The 14178-nt window shown below is 46.5% G+C and overlaps 1 protein-coding gene across 1 annotated transcript; it reads right to left on the bottom strand.

The window, feature by feature from the left end:
• Positions 1-602: 602 nt before the first annotated feature.
• LOC139774997 (uncharacterized) lies at positions 603-13344 on the bottom strand. The gene is made up of 4 exons (XM_071710620.1): positions 13114-13344; positions 12084-12458; positions 6075-6308; positions 603-5779 (listed from the first exon to the last, which is right to left on the bottom strand). Exons 1-4 carry the CDS (start codon positions 13283-13285, stop codon positions 5415-5417), a joined length of 1146 nt encoding a protein of 381 aa, XP_071566721.1. The 5' UTR covers positions 13286-13344; the 3' UTR covers positions 603-5414.
• Between the last annotated feature and the right edge of the window lie 834 nt (positions 13345-14178).

Here is a 14178-nt window from a genome sequence, read left to right on the forward strand (position 1 = left end):
CAACGAGTTTGCAATCATCTTTAAAAATCAATTGTGAAATTTTATTTCTTCACATTACGATTATAGGGCCTCAAACATCTGTTTTGACTTGTGCGTTATTAGCTCTGGTTAGCTCTATCGTTATCTGTGAAAAGAACGGAAGGCGACCTCCGATCCAGCATTCCAACGTTCTCTCCAGTTCGGGCGCTATCGCGAGGAGATAACGATCTCGCGTTACAAATGATCGAGGCTGTCCCGAAGGAGCGATTCGGATCGGCGAATACGGGACACGCTCCGTGTCCTATTCGCTCGCGTCCCGTCGAGCACTCCCCCGAGTGAGCCGTAAAAGCGTATCGGCGCGGAGCCGCGCAAATAAAACCGTATCGTATCCCGCGTACGGCACACCGGGTATATGGCGATCCGGCTTAAGTGATTGCTTCTCTTCATTAGAGCTTCGGGCTCGCCTCTCTCCCTCTCGCGAAGTCGAAGTTGAGGGACAGGTGTGGTAATGGCCCGTATCCGAGCTCTCCGCTTAACCCACCCCTGCGACCGTCAGTCGATTTAGCTTCCTACCACCCCCTTTCCCGCCGCCGAGCCATCCTCTCCCCCCCCCCCTTGGAACTATTACGCGAATTGATTCCGCATCGGATCTGCCCGGAGGGGCGGAAACTAGCGTTTAGCTCCTCGTTTCCTCCACTTTTCTCGCTCCCGCTCTCTTTCTCTCTACTTTATCGCTCTCTTCTCTTTTCTTATCGCCGGCGCGTGACCACCCTCGGTCCATTTGCGTGCATCTCACCCCGTCGTAAAGGCTGCATTCCCTGGATTATCGGCTTCCATCGGGGCACGAACGACGTTCGTGGTATCGAGAAGGGTACGCGGATGATCGTGCGCAAATCGATTAATTCGCTGAGAACAGTTGCAAGTTCTTAGCATAAGCGGATGCTGCGTTTAGGATCGGACCTTCGACCGCATCACAGAACATTTAACTGGAAAGAACGATTATGTAGGATCTGTTTTACATAACGAGAAATAAAACAAATTCATTGGTTATTAAATAAATTGGCAAGTCAGACTTTGATTACCTAGGATAGAAAATTACTCCAGTCTTTGTAATACGTCAATAAAGAGAGAGATGGATCTTCTATAAAAATTACTTTCTTAATCCACGTGGTATTCTTCGAATAAAGGTTCCACTGTATCCAGACAGTATACTTAATCTCTTTAGACAGAGAAACATCATAAACAGTCGATATGCGACCAGTTACGGCCTGTTCAATTTACCGTGTTTCGGGATGTTAGGGAAGAAAGATCAACTGGCGGCGATCGAGCTGGTAATACCTCTCGCGAGATAAACAGCATCCAGCAGCAGGTCTCTACGATATCGCGATTTACGGGTAGTTGGGTTCGGTGTATACGCCGCCACGCGCGTTGCATTAAATAATAATGCCAGTGATTGCTGTTGGGTGCCCACCGAGGCAAACTGCAAGCTACAAGAACGGCGAGGAGGGTATGGGTAAGGGGGAAAACGGAGAAGACGCTGCTGCCTTTACACCCCCGCCAGATATATCATCGCCTGGCAGTTATGTGTGTCATGAATTTTAGATTATCCTTGGATTAGATTAAGGCACGCGGGGGCCGGAAGGAGCAAGCGGCCCCTTGGCCCGCCAGTCAGTGCGCGGGGCTGAATTATTTCCAAATCTCGCGCAGCATCCGTCCCACCCCATCCCCTCGATCGCGCACCGCCGGAATTGCAGGATTGATCTGTTGCCGCGAATTTTTCGCCGATGATCCGACCGGGCGTTAGCGAATTTCCAACGATAGTCCTCGAGCTGAACGATAAAATGATTTTAACATCAAGAGATCTGCAATCAAATTCTATTTGAAGGGAATTTCAGACGTCGTAAAAAAATATTTATCAAAGACAAGAGATAATTCGTGTTTTAAGTAAGTTAATTACTATATTAAAAGTTTTTGGTTTCAGATAGAAGTATAGAGAAATGTCAAGTCTATCTTGATCTTTTAGGGACATACATTTTTTAGATAATCTTATTACTTACTTTTTTTAAAATAATATTATTACTGCTATTATTTTTACGTCTCCGATCTTATGCAACGTCTTCAAGAAATCTCGACAAGTCGTCTCTCCCCGCGCACTCCTCGATTATTCCCCGTTTCATCCCCTCTGAAGAGACAAGGGGGCGGAGATAATTGATGATGGTAGCTGGTTTTCGCGGGACATTATATTGCAGTTACGAGTTTCCGTTCCCCACTCGCGCGCTACGAATGCGCAATGTGCGAACAACAGGATCTCTCGCTGTAGTGGGGAGAATACCCCGAGGGTGGTTCCCACCTCTCGCTGGCCCCACGTGACCCCGGCCAGACAAACGACGGCCAATTTACGAGCAATAGGAAAAACTTCTTAAAACTCGGATTAAAATGAGCGAGGGGGGGGGGGGAGAGAGAGGAACATCCCTCGGCGCCCTCCGAATTATCTCGGGGATACGAGAGGGTTTTATTTTATTCCAGAAAGCGTCACCGGGGGTGGAAGGGCGAATACGACCCTTGGCCCTGGCCTTGCGCTTTTATTATTATCTTCCTGTCTGTGGATGAGATGGAGCATCATTATTTTCACCGTTAATTTGCGTAGCTGCTGCAAATTATTGTAACTTCTACTATTTCCGTTTATTGCTATCATCGCAAAGTCAGTGATTGTCGATGATAACGATAAGACCCATCTTTATATTGCTCCGCTTGAAAACCTAAAAAGATCAAATATATTTAAATAAATAAAGAAAAACTATTAAAATTATACGTCTTCTAGTAGAAGTATCTTCGATAACTAACACTTAATTAAAATATAAAGGGAGATATGTTCAACGCTATACAACGCGTTCTTTCTGTAACGTCACAAGAATTCTCGGTGATTCTTTACGAGAACTGACAGGGAAAATAGAACACATTTTCGCGTCGATTACTCCTCCGGAACGGAGTAATAGATGACAATTTGATCGCAAATCGCTAAATGAATTACACGGGCGGCTGAACACGGGTCTATCGATTTTTTTACATAAACAAATCGCCCCAATCGATTTAGCTTTTCAACGATGAGATTTACAACATAAGTGGCGAATGGATTCAATTTCAATACGTATGTAGCAGATAATTAATTATATTTAAAATATCTTTATAACTGAATTAATTCCAATGAAAATCTGCTAATCTATATATTAGAAAGCTTTATCGTGAAAAAGATGTTGGTTTATGAGGCCGTAAGTCACCGTTGCAGAATCAATCCTGCGGTCGTAAAAGGACCGAATTATGGGCTTTCCTATTTTATATACAACGCCCATAAAAAGTTCAACGTATATGGGTCGTATACGTTGAAGCGGTTACTGTGCGCCGGCGTTCTTTTTAATTAAAGTCGCTAATCAAATCACGGTCACGCGACGTTGCTTCGACCTATCGACGCACGCGGATGAGACGATAACGACGCCCCGGGGATGGCCGGAATAAATCCGCGTTAACGCGATTACAACCCTCCTCCGAGATGCATGATTGATTTATCTGCGAGAATGCACTGGAAGACGTTTCATCGCGATTTGATATAGCGGTAAGTTTCCGCAACATGTCCTCGACAAACACTAATATATCCTCGGGCTATATATAACAGCAATATTTAACATCCAGAACATCTCACCCTTCTCTCAGCGATTTTTCCGTATTCGAGGAGTATCGTAAAAGTCCTTAATTTCTCCCGCTAATGAATAGATGAGAAACAAGAATCGCGCCCCACGATTTACGCGGAGATAAGTCGGACGAATTACCGGACTGGAGGAACGCGCGACTTTCGGAACACCTCATCCTCCCTTCTGAGGGCAAGGGGTTCCGGGACAATAACGGCGCCCCGGGGACGACCGGGGTAACGCGATTACGCGGCGTGGCACTGCAAGGCACGGCACGGCACAGCCACCGCTCGAGCGGTTCGCCCCGGCTTGATTTATCCGCGTAGCCGCGCGTTATTGCATTAGCGCCCCGACGGCGATGCTGTCCGCCGTCCCCCGCTCGCTCGCTCGCTCGCCGGCGACGAACGCGAGAAATCGTCCGGCGTCCGTCCACCCGCCCGTGAATCATCTACGAGAGTTATGTCTTCCAAGCCGCTGCCAAGACGCGGCGATCTATAATTCCCGCCAGCGGTTGGTCAGCGATCCTGGCGCGTCCTGGAGTTTCCCATATTCCCTCGTGGACTAATATCGCCGGTAAGAACTGTTGCGACCGAAATCTACTCTTGGTAACGACGCACGGTTCCTTCCTTTTACGATGATCAGTGATCTTGGCATTTCCCGAATCTCACCGTAAACTAATACCGGCCGTGGAAATTGCTTTTGCGACTTAAATCTATTCTTAGAGACGATTTGAGATCCTTTTTATACACCTAACCTGGTCAGTGATTTCGATGCGTCTCGTTTCTCAAACTTTCTGGTCGGCGTCGACAATAGCTGCGTTCTTTAACAAAACGTATTTTAGAAAATGTTTTACGATTTTCTTTGTTCTTAACTCATCAAAATATTGGACGCACCTTGACACATCCTGTGTTTCCACGTTGACAAGTATCACTTGGACAAACGTTCTGTTTAAATGTGCCTTCGCACGCGTGAGCATACACAGAGCTATGTTAACTTCCGCTCCGAACGAACGCCCGCTAACATGAGATGAGAACTGGTTCAAGAATTGGTGACTATAAACTTTACATTAATGTGTCGCACCTTCCTAGACATCGGTGCTGATTAAACTTCGCGGTTTTACATCACAGTTCTTCGACACAGAGTACACTAATCGACATACAAGCGAGATTCCCGATTCAGTATACATTATGTATGTTACATGCTTCCCGTCGTACATATCCTTTACTTTATACACATTGAATGTCCTTTGTACTTCTCAGACTCTTCGGCACGTCGCGGATGAAGAGATGCACGTGTGCCGTTTTTAATACTCTATACGCGAGCGAGTTTCTGCACAAAACAACAACGACGTGCGCTTTATAACTTTAACCGTGTTAACAAACAACTGCGACGTTTTCAATACCAGAATAATACAAAGGAAAAAAAAAGAATACAATTAAAATTTCTTGAACTTGGATTAAAGTTTTCACTCGGAAAAGATATAGATCTATATTTGCCCGTTTGTAGAGTTTTAACGAGCGCCGACAACGATTCACTTTGACGTAAAATAAGCACCTTCCTTATGATATTCGAAAATTGAAGTCACCGCGATCACAATATCGGTCCACTGTCCTTCCTTCGCGTCGCTCAAAGTCACATTTCGATGAGAGTACAGATCCTCTCTAAACTCGGGTGTACTCACCGTCAAGACAACCCGCACCTCTTCATCCCCGTCGAATCCCTCTTCGTCCAAGACGTACCACGCCGCGGACCTTACGCGGGCCTGTCGAGCCCTAAGGCCTCCTGGTGCCGTCTCGCCTTCAGTCTAAGGTCTGCGATGCTGCTGTTTTTCGAGCGAGCCGCCGCGGCGGCCAGTGACGCCGCCAGGCTCAGCGGATGAGGAGGATGACCGGCCGACGACGTCGGGGGCGGCGGTGGTGGCGGCAGACAGAAAAGGCCTCCGGCCGCCGCATAGTGCAGCACTGCCGGGTCGAAGGCTGATCCCACTGTGACGTTTGCGGCCGTTCCCTGCATCGGCGGCGGATGCAACCTGAGGGCTGGCAGGTAAGGTGCAACTCGACATGGTTCCAACGTCGTCGGCGGGCTGCGCGGCGCCAGCACCATGCTCCCGGCGACGCCTGTGAGAAAATTTAATTAGAGCCAAATATATTAATTATAAATATATTAATTATAACAAGAGAGAAAAAGAAAGAGTCCTATCAATTTCTTAATCAGGCAACAAATGCGAAATTATCTCACAATTATCAACGTTGATTGAAATTATAGTCGTTTTTTCTTGTACCATACTTGATTAATTATCATACGTTACCATACGTCTCGTTTAATTAGAAAAGATTGATATTTAGACTAAAAAGAAAATGAAAGATAATAATGAAAGCTATGTCCGCTGTGGAGTTCCGTTAGCGGCGTTACCTTTGTGCAACTGGCTCTCGTGTTTACGACACTTGGCGCGTCGATTCTGGAACCAGACTTGTACCCGCGCCTCGCTGAGACCTAGCCGCTGGCTCAGCTCCTCCCTCATAAACGCGTCGGGATAGTGCGTCTCGTCGAAGAGCCTCTCGAGCTCGGCCAGTTGCTCAATGGTGAAGTTCGTCCGCGATCTCCTCTGCTTGCCGTTGCCACTTCCGTTGTTCCGGCAATTGGATCCTACAAATTAATTATTGCTCAAGTAAATGTGGAAAAATTCTTGCGTAAAATTGTTAAAAGATAATTGTACGCTTTTTATAGGATAAGGTGCTTTTTCGATTACGTTGCAAAATTATATATCGTTACAGTGTAAAAGGATGAGTTTTCCTCTCGTTGTTAAGGAATGCTTTCGGCGAAACAGAAATCCGAATGCCGTGAGTCATCGTCGGAGATGTGTAGCGGGGTAACAGGGAAGGTTTTCGTCGCGCGATGATTAATTCACAGGGACAAATGCGCGCCGCGAGCCAGAACGACCGGGGCCGGAGCGACCAGTGTGCTACCGAATTGATCTTTGCGAATCGTTCACGGGCCATTTCTTCCAGTCTGGGCGCCATCAACATATATCTCGCCACCTTATGAGAATCTTATTCAAATCGAGACGCCGGCCGGCGTCTCTAATTGGATGACATTAGGACAAGCGTATTCCACGCGAGGGAAACGCGACAGTTATTTCTTCCCACACGCCGAAGAACTATAAAACTAAGCACGGAATTCGAACCGCGTAACGCGGCGTGGTGTATATACAACCGCTGTGTTAAACTTGTGCACCAGATTGCGGGGTCGCATCAAGAGCGCATCTTCACGCGGAAGATTCCATCGGACAGATGCAGAAAGGCGAAGGAGGAGGGTGATTAAGGTGAGAGGGTACGAGCTCGCCCTCCCCCTCCCCCCCGTCTAGCGGAGAGGGTAGGGATGACTAACGACCTGGTATAAGACTGCGTAGCTCACCACTTTGCTAAATTATATAAATCACATCCCCTTCGTCAAGGGCTCTTACGCGAGACACTTAATCCACCTTTGTCCCTCCCTCTCTTCCTCGTGATGCGCCCCTTCCAAGTTTCCTCGCCTCCTTCTCGTCGGCAACACCTCGAAGAGCCGTAGTACCGTAGTTACTTTACATTAAGCGACCATTAATTAAATCGTATGGCCGTTAATTATCCGAGCGTCTCTCTAACTCGCGGCGATGCTTGCGGCCGCTCTATACGACGCGCCAAGAAAGTTTTTCGCTTCGGAGCATCTTTTCATCCATCCTTCAGGATAATTATCCTTCCCCTAATCGAGATCTTTACATACTTTACATGCTTTTGTAACATTCACGATTTTTTAAAATAAAACTGAGAATTATGAACTAAGCCAAGTCCTGATTTAATTTATTAACAATAAAAAATTCATGAAACAAGAAGTAATCTGTAACTTTCTTTCAGAATAGTTATTCTATTTCTTGCTAGTTTTTTACGTTATCAATCATTTCTATAGAATTAAGAACGTCTTAAGAATCAGATTATTATGTTTGGATTTCATTTGCTAATTCGCGGGAAAATGTATTAAACGCAAATGAGAGTCGAGAAACTGGTAAATTGCGTTTTTATCGGAATATTCTGCGGTGTCGGTTTCCACGGATAATAGAACGGCCGTGCGATTTATCTGGAAACGGAGGCAAAAAACGAGAGACGCGCTCTGCAGTCCACGTCCGTTTGCACGCCGGCGCGATCGCCATGCGGCATTGCGTACGGCGTACGGCGCTTTAATCAATTAGCGCATATCCGCGTAATCCAATCTGAGCCCTAGGCAGGGTGTGCGGCCCGCATCCATATGTACAGCGGTGGTTTAAAACCACCTCCCTCCCGTACGCCAAAATAACTCGCGCGGTTTTCGACGCCCCTCGTCCGCGCATTGTTAGCATAAGCCACGGCGCAACACACACGCGCGTTGTCGCAGTCATTAACTCGAACGTGCCGGCCGTTTATTACCGTATGTACCGTAGAAAACGGGGGGGGGAGGCGAAAATCGGTATCGTTTGAATTCATAGGTATCCTTCTCATTTTTCATAAGCATTACTTTCTGAAAAGAGAACAGTAAATTAGTATGATTACGTGTTACAATAATTATTCTTACAATTTAGTTTCGTACACCTAATTGTTGTAATTTAATAAATTATGCATAATAGTTTTGGCGAGCCTTCCTGCACATCTCCTAATAAAATTGAATAAAGAAAGAATGACGACTATTGCAGCACTAAAGTGCTGATCGTTGACGTTAATTTCGGCAATCGAAATTCTGAGAATCCATAGGTATCTTCCAAGTCCCATAACACGTTTCTCCAAATCTACTTGGCCAAACTACCTGAGTATATCCCGAGCGTCTCGATCCGAGGTGCAAAATCGTAGTTGCTGAACGTTATCCGATACCTCGTAGAGATCGAGACGGCGAGAGGGATCGTCCTGCGGGACGAAGAGGGGAACAGATAACCGAACTCTGGTACTGGAAAACCCAAAGCAATCACACTCGGACGCGAGGGGTCACTAATTCAATTACTAAGAGCGCTGCCCTCTTGGCCTGATCCAGTTAAGCCACCCCCGAAGAGCTACCCCCCGGACCGACCGCCACCTTGGCTGTACTATTTTTCTCCCTCCAAAACGAGCCGAGATATCACGGCCATTAGACGTATAAAAGCGTCGTCGTATCCCAGCGTAGCCGCTGCATATGGCACACGGTCCCATAAATACGCAAGAAGCAAGGGGGTTTAAGGCATGCAATCACTTATTGCTTAATGAAGCAAAGTGGCCCGCGTGCCGGCCGTACCCTCCGAGAAGTTTAACCCCTTGTCGCATAATTCTTTTCGAATCTCAGGGCAATCGCGGACACCGTTCGACACTGTAAAAGAACATTTTTTCAATTAAGTCCTTCATTCTTTTTAACGATCTAATTTAGACGATTAGATTTAATCGTCAAACTCAAATATTTAGCCGTAGTTTGACGTTACCATTTTCCCAAGTGAACACTTTATCTCAATACTTTCCCATTTTACTTGCGTGAATATTTTTTGAAAGCTACAATTTATCATTTTTGTATTGCGACTTATCGCGAGAATGTTTGGCGAGAAGTTAGAACGTAAATACGAAGGGAGCTCTCTCTCTCTCATTTTTCCTAAAGTAGCGGCCGCGCACCCTCCTATCATACTTCAAGAAACTCGCGCCCCAAGTGCCATAAATATACGTACGAGCGCACGGGCCTTTGACCAGCGGTCAAGCACCAACACTTACGGCAATCGCGGAAAAACACGGGCGACTGAAGACCGATGGGCGCGCACGCCACGCTAAATCGTCGGGAGAGGCGAAATGTGCTTTGGAGTATCGCATCGCTGGGAGTGCTCGTTTCTGAAAAGCTGCAAGGCTCGTGATGGTATTATCTACAGAACTTGAGGAAGTATCTATGAAGCCTCCACGCGTTTCACATTAATGTAAAAACTCATCAAAATATTTTATTCGATATTAGAAAGGAATAATGCGATGATATACATACCAACCGATAACCAGTCTCATTATCCAGTATTAGAATTATTATAATTTTATGAAATGAAACCTCGAATTTCTGATCTGCTTGTATCAGTAAACAAAGTAGGTGTGTAATCAGACGCAATCTTCTAATCAGCTTTATCCATACTGAAGATCTCGCTGCGTTTCCTCTATCTTCGTTATCAACCTGTCAAATTTTCAAGCTATTAAAAACCATCATCTTCGATTAACAACATTATAATGAATGTCGATTGTTACGGAAAGTGACCGCAATTTAATCTCAGCGTGGAACGTACGTGAGCTATACGGCGATTTAATTAATGTAGCGTAAGAGGATCGTACGGAGGCGATCAGCGCCTGCAAGGTGCATTAATATTTATTGCTTCACGCCCTTTCTGGTACGCCGGATGTCCCTCTCCCCCCCCCCCCCCCCGGTCGGGCTCCTGGGCGAATATTTACGGTTTTACTTTCGCGGCCGCGATGGCTGCCGGCCGGGTAGATTGCTTTTTGATTTGCGCTTAATCGGAAAAAGTTATGGGCCCTCGAGAGATAGGCGAGCTACCGGTGGTGCTGCAGCCAGCAGCAGCAGCAGCCACCGCGCTTCTCGTCGCTCTCCCCCGGCCCCCCGCCCCCCGTTTAGGGGGCGTACACACAACTAACGCGGCGGGCCGCATATTAAACCATAAATTCATGGCGCCGCGTCCTGCCCGCTCGACTCGCTCGAGTTATCGCGCGGGGAAGCGTGCGTGGCGTTACTTCAACGCCGCACGCTTTTTATAACGTGATCGGCGTCGATTCGACCCTTCGTTCTCCGCCTCGTTTCCATTCGCTCTCCCTCGTTACTCGCGCATGCGATAGTTTCGTCGCACAGACCAGTTGTCCCATGGCGATTGACCGATTGCTACAAAATTAATTTGTAGAATTTAACAGACTCATTCGGAAACAACGTTTGAGGTGGAATTGAGGCAATATTGAGGCAATTGCCGGCTAATGACTCATCAGATGGACAGAAATCGAATGTTGCCTTATTGAGAGATAAATCACAAAGATTTTAATAGAAGTAATGTCAGAGATATTGATATCAGCAAGTTGATCTCTGAGTTTTCAAGTGAGAGACAGTTAAAACTTAAAACGTCTGTGAAGTTGGCCCCCTTTTTACAAAATTCGAAACAAATTCATTAGGATTCTGGATGCCCCAGCAAGAGTTCTCTATCGATTTTAGAAAGAGTTTAGAAACAGTTATAGCGAACTTTCAATCTTTTGGACGAAACAATAAGTGATCTTTTCTATACAAATTTTTCGCATAAAAGTGACTTACGCGCAATGTCCCAAATTTTTCCAAAACGTCAGAAAATAACACGATCCGAGAATAATCCTTATGAATCGATATTCTTGTGAGAGTGGTTTACTTTTGTTAGAGGCACTTTCCGGTCTAAAGGAGAATGGCGAGGGAATCGAAGTAATTTCATCTTTCAGTGCTCGGCGGAGCGAGTGTTTTATCGAAGATGACTCGGCTCGTGAGCGAAATCGCCGATCGGGTCGCCGATCGTTACGTTGCGAACGGTCAGCTATTCCCAATCACTTGTGAGCTTTATTGGACGACGGCCTGAATTATAAACGAAGATCGAATCCCTCCGGTGCCTACGACTTCGATGCCGCCACTAGGAGGTTCCTGACCTTCCCGCACTCGTTCGCACGGCAATCGCAAACGGGCTAGCCGCAAGAAACGTCGATCAGTCGAAATCAAAGTTGACACCATCGCACATTGGGCCAGGGCAGGCATAAAACGGGACGAAGGTCTGAGAATGGATTTTGAGATTTGAGTTCGATCGAGCGATCCTGAATACGGTAGATAAGAGACATATCTCTATACTTCATATCTATGATAGATATGAAGATAAAATGTTATGCAAATGTAATCCATATATCGCAGTTATATTATGTTACAGTATAATTTAATTAATTGAAATCAATAATACATTCTTTTTGTCCATTTTTAGTTTAATTAATGCAATAATTTTTCCAAATCAGCGTGGTTTTGTGAAAAAAGAAAATTGCGAAACATTATTTATAATTCGAGACACAAATTGTTTTTAATCCGCGAGAAAATAAAATTATTTAAAGACTAGAGTCCCGAATAATTTGCTATCTCGATTAAAGTATAATTTCGAAAAACCAGCTTTTAATTTGATTTTTTTCAGCTTAATTTGCAAAAGCAATCTTTTGCAATTCATTTAGTAATTTTAGTTCTTAATTCAATTATAATTTAATTAAGTAATGGGTGATTAATTGCGAACTCCAGTGAGCAATCGCCTTAATTCAAGATTATTAAGACTGCTCATAAAAATTCTAATATCATCTTTGGAAAAATATAATTGTATTGTTCTTATGTAACGCACAAAAATCAACAGAGTTAATATTCTTTCATTGTTACGCTCACCCTTAACGGAATCCTCTTGACCCTGTCCGCTCGACCTTGTAACCTGCGAGGACACCTTGGCCTGATCGTTGGAGGATGCCAGAGTTTTGCCGTCGCTCGAGCTTTGACTTTTTAATTCGACGCAATTCTCCGGGCTGGGTGATCGATCCCTCGATATAGGCGGCGGCGAGGGGGTACATCCAAGCAGTTTGCGAACCGACAGCTTCAACTCGGGCGTTTTCAGGGGTGGCAGGCTCTCCGCGGTGTCTCGGATGTCCTTGATCTTGGCCGTGATGGAAAGATCTTCCGGTTGCAGTCGACCTTCCGGCGACGGCGGTTCCTCGACGCTTCCGCTCGTCTCGACAACGCTAGCCGCAGTCTCTTGCGCCGCTTCATCTAAACAAGGTTTCGTCTTGTAATCGTTTGTCGCGTGGGACCATGCATCCCGATCGCGAAGTGCTAAGAACGTGACGAAGACGTCGGCGATTAGGTCGATTCGTAAGTGAATTGTAATTTTAGCAGCGATGAGCATTCACAGACTTTCGAACGTAATTTCTGTCGACATAATAATGCGTTACATAAAAGAGTAACTAAAGAAAGACAAATGTGATTTAAAAATGTGTACGACATGGTATTCACAATTAATTTTTCTTTAATCCACAATTTTCTTTAATCCACATTAACACAAGTGTAGTCCAAGTAATCATCCCGCAGTCTGCGGACGTTATTGCACAAGAATACAATTTTACATAACTTCCACTATGAATTTCTTCTTAATGAATCCCGTATATACTCCATTTACTGATACTGATCACTAATAAGTTCAAGCACAGACACATACGAATCGACCTGACTCGCATAATAGATTTCTTTTGATCCAGCATATCTTTATGCCGATGTTGATTTATATTGAGATCTATCATTAAGGATAATAGAAAAGTTTGCGCGCACTACATCGATCGATTCGATCTCAACCGGTCGGTCTCCAACCAATTTGGCACCTAAAGAATGGCATTATCATCGATTCATCGGGAAAGATTATTACACGTACGCCGGTCACCGTCGTCCGCGACGCGATCACCGATGAGATGCGCGACACTGAGCGTGATCCTGCCGCCGGCGGCCGCCCTGCAGCCGGCGGCAGCCTCGACGCTCGTCGCAGCCGCCACCGCCGCCGCCGCGTTGTCGAAGCTCTTGGAGACGAACTGGGCGAGCTGCTCCATCCTCACGGTTATCGGGGCGACTCTCGCGCGCGACGTCGCGCCTCGGCACCGACGGCACTCGCCGCCGCCGTCGCGAGAGAGCCGTCGCCGGGGAGACACGTCGACGGGAGGCACATCCCGACGTCGGCGTCCCGACGCCACGCGTCCTCCAGGACGCCATTCGGCCGCCGGCCAATCCGCACGCTGATGGGCGTGATGGAAACGCCCCGTGGTGCTCCTCCACGCTTCTCCCTCCTTCGCGTTTCCGGCACGAGACACGATCCGGGGCTCGCAGACCCCTCGACCCCTTTCGGGAGGCAGGCACGATCTACCCCCCAAACCGACGCTCATTAGCATTTGCGCCCGCTTTTCCGCCCGCCGCGGAAACGTTCGCGGCGAAACTACCCCTCGCCGCTGGCCGGGGGTAGGACGCCCGCGCCGCTCGGCGACCATCCTACCGTCCTCCCGTGTCCTCCTCCGTGCCCCGTAGTCGACCGCCAGGGCCGCTGTATTTACCTGGAGGCAGAAACAGGCCGCCGCCGCCGCCGCCGCCGCCGCCGCCGCCGTGGGCACGCGGTAATTAATCCCATGCTTTCCGCGGTCGAAGCTCCTCCTTTTTGTCTGGCCTCGTTATCGGTCGTCGGATCGCCGACTTTCTGCGCCGGGTCTGAAAAGAGAGAGTTATTTTACGAACGAGCTCGGGAATTTTGAACACGTTATCTTTTTCTCAATAAATCACGGATAACGTGGACATGAATTACACGTGCATATAAATTATAATCCGATTATAAAAGATTATATTTTTTTACAAATCGTTTCCTGCTTATTTCACTTTTTAAGATAATCTCTTTCGCTTTTTAGATATTTGTTGAATGTGAAGAATCTACAAGACAGTATATGCCACATATTACAGG

This window comes from Temnothorax nylanderi, unplaced genomic scaffold (assembly GCF_030848795.1).
Source record: "Temnothorax nylanderi isolate EJ_2023f unplaced genomic scaffold, tnyl_v1.0 TNYL_tig0091_pilon, whole genome shotgun sequence".
In the NCBI taxonomy this organism is placed as follows: domain Eukaryota; kingdom Metazoa; phylum Arthropoda; class Insecta; order Hymenoptera; family Formicidae; genus Temnothorax; species Temnothorax nylanderi.

What these genes read in the sequence shown, in the direction of transcription:
- LOC139774997 (XM_071710620.1), bottom strand. Translation starts at nt 13,285, where the DNA reads ATGGAGCAGCTCGCCCAGTTCGTCTCCAAGAGCTTCGACAACGCGGCG. An exon ending in TCAAGAGGATTCCGTTAAGG is followed by an intron (nt 6,309 to 12,083) that starts GTGAGCGTAACA and finishes ATTAATTTGTAG; the next exon opens with GATCCAATTGCCGGAACAAC. An exon ending in CGAGAGCCAGTTGCACAAAG is followed by an intron (nt 5,780 to 6,074) that starts GTAACGCCGCTA and finishes ATTTTCTCACAG; the next exon opens with GCGTCGCCGGGAGCATGGTG.